At 66.0% G+C, this 9,961-nt stretch overlaps 1 protein-coding gene across 1 annotated transcript; it reads right to left on the reverse strand.

Annotated features, from left to right (window-relative positions):
* Positions 1-2,499: 2,499 nt before the first annotated feature.
* Positions 2,500-9,432, reverse strand: ICAM5 (intercellular adhesion molecule 5). The gene is made up of 11 exons (XM_070623676.1): positions 8,932-9,432; positions 7,712-7,981; positions 7,199-7,519; positions 6,684-6,971; positions 6,047-6,301; positions 5,665-5,913; positions 4,964-5,206; positions 4,597-4,875; positions 4,275-4,514; positions 3,631-3,897; positions 2,500-2,930 (listed from the first exon to the last, which is right to left on the reverse strand). Exons 1-11 carry the CDS (start codon positions 9,011-9,013, stop codon positions 2,653-2,655), a joined length of 2,772 nt encoding a protein of 923 aa, XP_070479777.1. The 5' UTR covers positions 9,014-9,432; the 3' UTR covers positions 2,500-2,652.
* Positions 9,433-9,961: the final 529 nt, after the last annotated feature.

Raw genomic sequence — 9,961 nt, forward strand, 5'->3', positions numbered from 1 at the left:
CTGCCACCTCGTGTGCCCTCCCTTGCCTGTCCCCCAGCCTGGGACTGGGGCAGCGGGTTTCTCACTGGGCTTCTGAGGGACACACACACACACTGTCCTATAGACAGGCGCTGGCCACCCCCACCCCCCCAGGAAGGAGCCACAGTCACGACACCGTCCCAGACAAGGACACGTCCCAGCCATCACACACAGGGACAGACGACACATGGAGAATCACGGACACACGCAAGATGGACACACACACGCTGACACGTGAGACGAACACAGATACAGAGCACACACAAGACAGACACGTGTGTTGACAGACACACATCCACTGATAGGTGACGGACACGTGTCGCTAGACGCAGACACAATACACACATGTCAACAGACACACAGGTGACACAGTGATACACACCCAGCGGGCCCTTCATCTGTCAGCTCCCCCTGCCTGCAGAATGTCACCTGCCGCCTCCTTGTGCACACCAGTCCCTGCTATGCCCCCCTGCCCGCTTTCAAGCTCTGTCTAACCCTCCCAAAGGGTGTCCCCAGCCTGAAGCCGGGCCCTGGGCAGAGCTCGGCTCTGCCACTGTCACCGAGGCACCCAGGCGTCCCCGCCCACGGGGAGGGAGGGAGGAGGGGGAGTCAAGGATGGGTGGGAGGCAGCCAGGGTGGGGTGGGCCCTGCCGTGGGGGTGGGGGAGGCCTGCCGGGCCGCAGCCCGGGGAAGGCAAGCCTGTGAGATCCTCCGTGTCTCCTGGGTGAGCTTGTGACGACGGCCTCGGAGCCCTGACTCATTCGGTCCCACCTCCCTCGGCAGAGCAGCCTCCCCCACATCTCCCACAGCTGCCGCTTCTCGACGCTGGTGGGGGGGCACTCAGCGCCAACATCACCTCGTCAGAGGACCTCCCCCAAGCGCCCAGCCTGGAAAAGAACCCCCCCGCCCCTCCCCCACATCAGGCTCTATTTCTGCCCCTTGCTGATCTCCCCCTTAGAACCTACCAGAAGTTCCGATTCTCCCGGGGTTATGTCATTCACATTCGTCTCTCCTACTGGACCATGACTTCAGAGGTCCAAGGCCACCACCACACCTGTTGTCCCTGCCCATGACAGGCCACCCCAGTGCCCAGGATGGCGCCCTTCGGGGACATACATCGAACCCAGGAAGGCCTCACTGTGTGTCTGCAGACTCACGGCTGTTTTAATCTACTTATGCACTATTTATTGAGCAACTACTGTGTGCCAGGTCCTAACGGGGACACTGTGTGGCGAATACAGCGAAGATCCCTGGTCTAGCGGGCCCAATCTTCTTGAGTGTCAGTAAACAAATATTCAGTCAAATATCTAACAGGATGTCAAGTTGTGTTCGGTGCTACAGAGAAAATAAACTAAGGGGTGAGGAGCTGGGGGCCGGTACAGCCAGAGGGAATGGCGAGAGCAAGGACTCCGTGGCTGGCAGGACTTTGTGGGCTCCAGAGGTTATTCAGGAGCGGTGGGACGTCGGGGGCTGCACCCCACCTGTCCCTTGCTGCCTCTGTACCTGGCATGGGCACTGGCTGGGCCCCTTCCAGCGGGGGGACTGCCGATGGGACGGAGCTGGCCCGGCCGCTTCCTTCCTTTCATCAAGGAGGAGGCGGCTGGCAGGCGGGGAGGCCCAGCTGTTCGCTCCTTCTGCTCTGGGGGGTGAGGAGGAGGGTGCAGCGGGGGTTGCGACTGACACCCTGTGCGTCTGTTCCGACTCACCATGGGCCAAGTCGAAAGGCAGGTTGGGGTAAACTGAGGCACGGTGATGGACACAGGGTGGAGGAGGCATTGGGGTTGGAGCACGGGTGCGCCCTTCAATAGGGGGGACACCCCGGGGGCTGACACCCAGCTGTAGCCCCTGTCTTTCTCTCACCCATCCTGGTGATGGGACCCTGTGCCCACGCCCCTGGGAAGGGCGCTCTGCCCATCCTGGGAAGGCCGCCTCAGCTCGGCCCAGAGCCAGGCCTGGGGGAAGCCCCTGGCTCCCATCCACAAGAGAAGCGGATCAGAGGACAGTGCTGGGCAGAAGAGATAAGCGACAAGGAGAGGGAGGAAGGAGGGAGGTCCCTGCCCCAGCTCAAGGGTCCTTAAGAGCAGGAAATGGGGCACCAAGAGAACATTGTTCAGGTCACTCCTTGAAAGGATGGTGTGGATGATGCCTGACCTGTAGCAAGCGCTCAAAAACAAAAAGGACTTTTTTTTTTTTTTTTGGCAAGGAAGATTGGCCCTGAGCTAACATCTGTTGCCAATCTTCCTCTTTTATTTCCTCCCCAAAGCCCCAGTACATAGTTATATATTCTAGCTTTAGGGACGGGGCCACAGCCTGGCTTGATAATCAGTGTGTAGGTCCACGCCCAGGATCCACACTGGCAAACCCTGGACCACCAAAGCAGAGCGGGCGAACTTAACCACTGGGCCACAGGCCGGCCCCAGGTTGGGATCCAAACCCCGGGCTGCTTCCACATGGCAGAGACCGAAGCAGAGGGGTCGAGAGTCCTTTATAAAAACTTTATTTAAAAGGGTTTGGGGGGTGGGTGGAAAATGAGGTGACGCCCTGGAATCGAATAAATAAATAAATAAAACGATACAGAAGCCCCCGCGTGCGTCTGGGGGGCGTCCCCCGGCCCGCGGGGATTGGGGAGCGGGCTCACGCTGATGTCAGCTGGATGGCGAAGACCTCGCCCTCCGCCGGCGCCTCCTCGGCGCTGCCCGCAGCCTCTGTTCCCGCCTCAGCGCCCGAGCCCCCGGCCGCGCCGCCACCCGCGCCGTTGAGACACACGGCCTCGCCCGAGCTCTCGGCCTCCTGCACGTTGTACTCGCCCTTCTTGCAGGCGGTGGAGCGCACGTAGAAGGCCAGGCCGGCCCCCGCGGCCAGCAGCGCAGCGCCCCCAGCCGCGCCGCCCACGGCGACCCACAGCCACGGCCCTGCGGGGGGGAGACCCTCAAAGAGGGTGGACGAGCTCCCGGTCCCCCACCCCGCCCCGACGAGATGCCAACCGGGGCCACCTCTGTCCCCTCCCCACAGGCACGAGCCCCTGGGAACTCAGAGTCCCACCCTGGGGGAAAGGAGACACCCCAGGAAGGCCACTCCCAGCGCTGGTGCGACCCCAGGTCCGCACATGGGGATATAAGCCCCTAGACACAGAGGTCCCCACGAGTCACTCAACTCTCTTGACCCTCAAAACGATGAGGACCGGGTCATTCCTTCATCCCAGAAGGACCCCACCCCCAGAGATACACGAAGTGGGCAAGAGGTCTAGTTGGGGGCCCCCACGCCCCATCCACTGACCTTGGACCCTCTCCAACCTCCCTTCTCCATAGAGACACAGTGGAGGGTGAACTGGATCACGCCTCCACCAGGCAGTACCGCCCCCCAGTTAACAGTCCCTTCCCACAGCTGTCCCAGCCCTGGCGTGTCCCTCCTCCTGAGTGCGTCCGCTCCCTCCGCCTCCCACCCTAACCCGCCATCAACAGCGCCACCCGTCAGGGCGCCCCTCGCTTCTCCCCTAGCCCCCTTCAGGCTGGTCTGTGGGGACTGAGCGGGGGGCAGGGACGGGTCCCGAGCCCCAAGGCGCAGGTCACGCCCCCTGCAGCTCCCTCGCCCCGCCCCCCAGCTGCCACTTACCAGCCACGCGCACGGTGATGCGCCGCGCGTGGCGCCCGTGCGCGTTGGTGGCCGCGCACTCGTACTCGCCGCCGTGGCTGCCCAGGGCGCCGGCCACGCTCAGCGTGCTGTTGTTGCTCGACAGGCCGATGTTGAGCGCTCCCGGGGGCGCGCGCCAGCTGATCTGGGCTGGGGGCCAGGCCTCAGCGCGGCAGGTCAAGGTGAAGTTCCCGCCTGGCCGCACACCGCCCGGAGGGGAGGCGGCCAGCTCGGCCACCACCGGCCGGTCTGCAGGCGACAGGAGGTTGGAGGCGGGCTCAGCGCCGCCCGCCCAGCCGCCGACCAAGTGACCCCCCCTTCCGCCCACCACAATGAGACCACCCCTTCTGGGATGGGCAGGGGAGCGTCCTGCCTGCCATCAGAGCCACCTCCGGAACAATCGGGCTGTTGTGGGGGCTAAAATCCCGCGCCCCGCTCCACCGAATGGGAGAAGCTGGGGACCCGCGCCCGTGCCCTTTTGACTCCGAATTTGAGGGAGGCTGGGCTCCTGCTGGCTGGACTTGTCATTGCCCGGGATTCCTTGTCCCTGAGAATGGGACTGAGGGAGGAGCCCTTGAATTTCCCTGGAGACCGACAGTGCTCTATCTGGTGCCGTCCCCACTCACATTCCACGCCCACCGTGACGGTCCGGGCGTCCGTGCCATGCGCGTTGGTGGCCAGGCAGCGGTAGGTGCCCGCATCCTCTCGGGACACGCGCAGCCGCTGAGGTCGCGGCGCGCCCTCCCGGGAGCAGCGCACCTGTGGGGAGGGTCGACCCCGGGCGGCGCAGGCCAGCGCCTCAGCCTCGGTTCCTTCCAGCCACGTCTGGTGACTTGGGCAGGTGGACTCATCCATTTGCGGCGCCGCTGCAAAGCCATCACGGGGGGCGTCAGGGAGGGGCACGGCCCCCGGCACCCCCCACTCCCAGCCCGCCTGGGCCCCGCTCACACTCCGAGCTCACGGCGACCGTCTTGACCCTGGAGCCGTGCCGGTTGGTGGCGTTACAGATGTAGATGCCGGGTGCCAGGTGGCTAGGGATGCTGGGAGCTCTGGGACTAGAGTCTGGGGGGGCCAGCGGCAGCAGGACCCCCTCGCTGCTGCCTCCGGAGCCGACGCACTCCACTTGTGGCTGTGGTTTCCCATCCACCTCACAGGAAAACAGCCGCCCGGCTCCTTCCACCCACGTCCAATTGCTGGGGCAGCCCAGCTCCTCAAAACTGGGTCCGTCTGGGGAGCAGAAGGTCACACAGGGCCCGGAAGTCAGGCCAGGGGCATCCCGACGTACCCCATCTCGTCCCGTGCTGCCCTCACTCACATTCCACCGTGACAGCCACATTCTTGGCCGCAGAGCCTCGAGCGTTGGTGGCTTCGCAGCGGTACGTGCCCGCGTGCTCCCGGGCCACGTGCAGCAGGCCCTCGATGACTCGGGCCTCCCCCGAGCGCACGCAGCTCACGTTGGGCGGCGGGACCCCGTGGGCCACGCAGCTCAGCGAGGCCTCCGTTCCTTCCAGCCAGGTGATGCGTTCCGGGCAGCCCACGCTGTCCAGCGCAGGCGCATCTGGAGGAGGGAGCGTGGTTGGGTTTGAGGTTTGGGGACCGGCCTGACGTCCTTGGATCCTCTTTACCGTCCCAGGAGGGCCACCAAGAGTTGGGCAGGCTATGCCCTGCACGGGGACGCCGAACCAAAGAGGTCGCGCCAGTCAAACCCTGTTTCTGATTCTTACAAGGCGCCCACAGCACCCTCCCGCAATCTTGGGCCTAAAAATTGCCAGGCGGCTTGGAACGCCCGCCTTTGGAAGACTCCGCCCAAAAGCCACGCCCCACGCCCCTATGGACACGCCTACCTCTTCCCTCCATCCTCCTGCGAGATCCTCCCCGAGTCCCGCTCTCCATTCTCTTCTCTTTCCCGAAATCCCGCCCCAAGGCACCGCTCAGGCCCTGCTCCCACTCTTCCCTGGAGGCTGGCCACCCCTAGACGCCAAGATCCAGAGATGCGCCCCGCGCACCCCCACTCACACTCCACCGTCAGCGTCACGTCCTTGACCGTCTCGCCCTGGGCGTTGGACGCGGTGCAGCGGTAAGTGCCGGCGAGCGCGCGGGTGACGGGGCCCAGCAGGCCCAGCGCCAGCACGGCCCCGCCGTCGGTCCGCGCGCAGTGCACCGAGGGCGCTGGGTTTCCGCGGGCCTCGCAGCGCAGCGTCTGCTCCGGGCCCTCCGGCCACGTCCAGCTCCTGGGACAGTCCGAGTCGTCCAGCCGGGGGGCGTCTGCGGCGGGCAGGGGCGTGGGATGCAGAGATGCTAGAGGTGAGCACTGGGCCCACTTCCGCGACACGGCCGGGGACCGGGCAAGTCGTTGGAGATCACAAGGAGGGAGGCGAGAGGTTAAAGCCCAACTCACATAGGACGCGCAGCTCTGCGCTGTCGTTCTTGCTCAGGGTTTCCCCGTCCACCTCGAGGGTGGCGTCGCAGAAGAAGCTGCGCCTGTCGTCGTCCTCGGTGGCGTTTACCTGGAGCTGGGCGGGCTGCCCTGGGAACGCGGCTGGAACTCCGTCGAGCGTGACCAGGGCTCGGGCCCCCGCCGCGCAGGTTACTGTCACCATCTTCCCCTCGGGGACGCTGGGCTCGCTCAGGGTCAGGAGCGGCGCCGGGAAGCCTGGGGGCGGGGCATCCACTGACCACGCCCCTCCTGCCGGTCAAGGGTGCCCCGGATCCGCCCGGACCCTCCCCGCGCTGCAGCCAAACCTTGGGGACCGTGCCCCGCCTTTCGGGCAGCTCAGGCTCCGCCCCCTCGCGCCCAGCCCCCTTGAGGTGGCCAGGCCACATCCCTCGGCAGCCTCGAGGGGTTTGCGACCTTCCCCTTGGGGCGACTCAGACTCCGCCTCTCCAGCTATCCAGTCTCAGTCCTCCTTCTGCCCCGCCCCGACTCTCGGGCCCCGCCCATCCCGCCACGAGGGCCCCGCCCACTCCTTGCCCCGCCTCCACGTTCCTCTGGCTCCACCCGCGAGGGGCGGAGGTCCCCCTTCACCCCCTCTTACTGTAGACAGTCATGTTCTCCCGGGTCTCCCGGCTCTCGCCCCCCAAGGTCACGCTGCAGACCAGCTGCCTGGCGCCCTCCTGCTCTGCGCTCGCTGTGGCTGTGGCAGTGGCCATGAGCGCATCCCCCTCGAGGGTGACATCTGGACTCAACCTCTGGTCCCCCAGCGCCAGGTAGACCCCGGCCTCCCAGGCCGGAAACAGCCCGTCCAGGGCGCAGCTCACGGGTCTTTCTGAGCCCACTTCCAAGAGCCGGGGGGCAGCGAGGCGCGGGGCGTCCGGAGACAGGGCTGGGGGTCAAAGAACAAAACTTGGACTTCGGTGTTGAGCCCTCAATAGGTACTAAGCGTTGTACACGCACTATCGTATCAATTCATCCTCAAGGCACAAACAGGAAAACAACTTCCAGCTGGTGAGTGTTGAAGTAAGGATTAGAATTCAGATTGCTCTGCCTCCAAACTTGTGAAACGCCAGCTCGACCCCATTTGGTCCCCTTGTCCTCCCCACACCCACTCACCGAAGGTGCGGAGCTCTCTGGGGGCCGAGATGTTTTCAAACAGCCCCAGGCCGTGCGGCCGCAGGTCCAGCTCGGCGCGGCACGAGAAATTGGCCCCATGGTCCTCCCTCCGCGCCAGCACCGTGGCCGTGAGCACCGCGCCCCGCGCTCGGGGTGGCTCCCCGGCGAAGCTGCGGCGGATCAGCTCCTGGGCGCCCCGCAGCAGCGTCAATGTGAGGCTCGCGCGAGGCCCGGCGCCTGGGACCCGACAGCTCAGGGTGAAGTTCTCGCCCACAGGCTGCCAGGCAGGCAGCGGCACCAGCTCTACGCGATCCGGCCGCTCTGCAAGGGGGGAACCACCGCTCTTGGAAACGCCGAGGCTCAGCTGGACGCCGCGGGGAACCCCAGGGCCGGGAGGGGAGGGCATGGGGATCCAGAAGGTGGGGCCTGAAGGGGAGGACCCAGTGACCCAGGGGGCGGGGCCTGGAGAGGAGGGAACATCGTGGAGTAGGAGCGTGGCCGCTGTGAACTCACGAAAAGTGCGAATGAGCCCACGCGCCTGCAGCGTGCGCCGCGCGCAGCGGAAGAAGCAAACGGGCTGAGTCTCCGGCTCGCGGATGTCCACCAGCTGCCGCGCCAGCCACCGCAAACCCCTCTGGGTCCCATTCCGGCGCAGAGAGGTCTCCAAGCCACCGCGCTCGGGCCGTGGGCAGTTGGTGCTGCAGTTCAGCCACAGCGATCCCCCGCGCTCCACGAGCGCCACGCGGGGCTGCAGGTCCGCCCAGAAGGGCTCCTGCGCGACCGCTGCCCGGGGAAACGCGGGCTCAGCCTGGGGAGCCACCTCCCTGGCATCTTAGCGCCCCTATGCCGAGCCAGGGATTTCCGGGGAATGATCAGAGGTCGCAAGCAGGGAAGGACTCAGGAGTCCCGCGTCCTGCCCAGGCCTCAGGTTTGGAGGCGCGCTCCCAGGATCCAAACCTCGAGGGTGTCCCTGGGACATGGCAGCCCTGTCCCATGGAGAGCCCTGGTCTCCAAGGTGCCCATGGAGTGATGGGAAAGCATGGGGGGAGGGGGAGATGAGAGGAAAAATGGGGTCTTGGACGCACACAGCCACGCTGGGAGGAGGGGACCCCGGGTGGGGGAAGTGGAACGAACGGGTTCTCAGGTTCTCGCAGGGAGAGGAGGAGACTGAGGTTGAGGCGAGGGCAAAGGAGAGATGAGGCTGAGTGAAAGATAAGTGAGGACCCCAAACCCGGGTGAAGAACACGGAAAGAGGACGCGGGGCTGGGCTCCTGGAAGGAACCGCGGGAACAGCCAAGGGACTCGGTTGCCAAGGCTCGGGGTAGAGCGGGAACGGCGCCTCTGAGTCACGGCAGGTGGGGAGATGGGGTCTTCGCGGCTCGCGAGTGGGGAAGATGCCAGCCCGTGGGCTATGGTGCAAAGCAGAGCGTGAGGAGGTACCCCGGAAGGGGAGAAGGGAAACATGGGGTCTCCAGGGCGCGAGGCTGGGCGCGGGAGAGCACTCGGGATCTCGAAGAGGGGAGGGTAGAGACCTAGGCGAGCGAGGAGGCGGGAAGCTGGGTCTCCGCTGTGTCTTGGGGGCCAGAGGGATAGAGGAGAACGCCCGGAGCTCAAGGTGGGAGCAGAAGCGTGGGAGCGAGGCGAGGGCGGAGCAGGGAGGGGCTTGCGGCCGCTTCTCTGATCCCCGAACTCCGCCCCCGCCCTGTCCACCTTGAGCAGGGACAGGCTCTTACCTGAGAGGCCGAGGAGCCCCAGGCCCAGGGCAGCCCAGAGACCGAGCAGCGCCCGGCGCAGCCCTGGCGAGGGCCCTGGCATCGCCGCCGCGGGGGAAGCGCAGGAGGCGAGGGGAGCGCGAGCGCAGAGCTGGGCTAGAGGACGGCGCGGCGGGTGGGGTGTGGAGGAGGCAGACTTGCGCTCGGGGATTGGTTTAACGTTGGTAACTTGGTTTCCAAGGAGGGGGCGGCGGCAGAGGCGGCGGGGGGGCGGGAGGGCGAGCGTGCGCCAGGCTCTCGGCCTTGGTGAAGGCGTGCTGGCAGGAGCGAGAGACCCCCGGGGTCTACACGGAGGCCGACCCCGTCTCCCGGAGCCTTCTGGGGGCGGACGCGCGCTCTCGCGTCATCCCCGGCGGCAACGCGGAGGTCGGGGATGCTGGGTTGCCCTTCTCAAACCCCCACCCCATCCCTAGCTGAGATGCTATGATAATGAGCCGGAGTCCGAGCTCCGCCCCCAGACTTAGCTCCTCCCACCAGCGCCGCTCGGGGCGGGGACTGATTTGTGGGCTGGGAGAGATTTGGGAAGCGCAGGATGGGGCCGGCATAGCGCTGGGGGCGGGTGTGAGGATGCCTCGCTCGCTCATCCTTCCCCTTTTGACCCAGGAGAGCTGAGGGTACAGCCACGCCCCTCGTCCCCCTCCGGCTCCGCCCCCGCACGCGACAGAGGGGGCGGAGACGAAGGTGCCAGCGAGTCGGAGACACGTGTGCGTGCGCGCAGCGTTCCCGGGCGTCTAAATTAGGGTCCGCTCGCCTCTGGGTCTGTATTTACCCAGCGTGCAGCGGGCACGTGTCTACGCGGCGTGTGTGAGCGCGAGCAGCCAGAGAGCGTCCCGAATCCCCTTTCTGTGCGGCGGGCGGGGTCCTGGACCGCGGGGGCACTGCCGCGCATCCAGTGCGGGCCCGGATTCTATGTCCACGCGAGACCAAGGGACCAACGGTGACACTTTTGACCCCGCAGCCAGGCCGCAAGCTTTGACACCCCCCTTCACGT

This window comes from Equus przewalskii, chromosome 6 (assembly GCF_037783145.1).
Source record: "Equus przewalskii isolate Varuska chromosome 6, EquPr2, whole genome shotgun sequence".
NCBI classification, from domain to species: Eukaryota; Metazoa; Chordata; class Mammalia; order Perissodactyla; family Equidae; genus Equus; species Equus przewalskii.

Excerpts from the sequence above, each read along its gene's own strand:
- ICAM5 (XM_070623676.1), bottom strand. The coding sequence starts at position 9,013 with ATGCCAGGGCCCTCGCCAGGGCTGCGCCGGGCGCTGCTCGGTCTCTGG. Across the intron at positions 7,520-7,711 it reads TGGGCTCATTCGCACTTTTC|AGCGGCCGGATCGCGTAGAG; the intron begins GTGAGTTCACAG and ends CCCCCCTTGCAG. Across the intron at positions 4,876-4,963 it reads TGTGGCTGTCACGGTGGAAT|ACGGACCCAGTTTTGAGGAG; the intron begins GTGAGTGAGGGC and ends TCTGCTCCCCAG.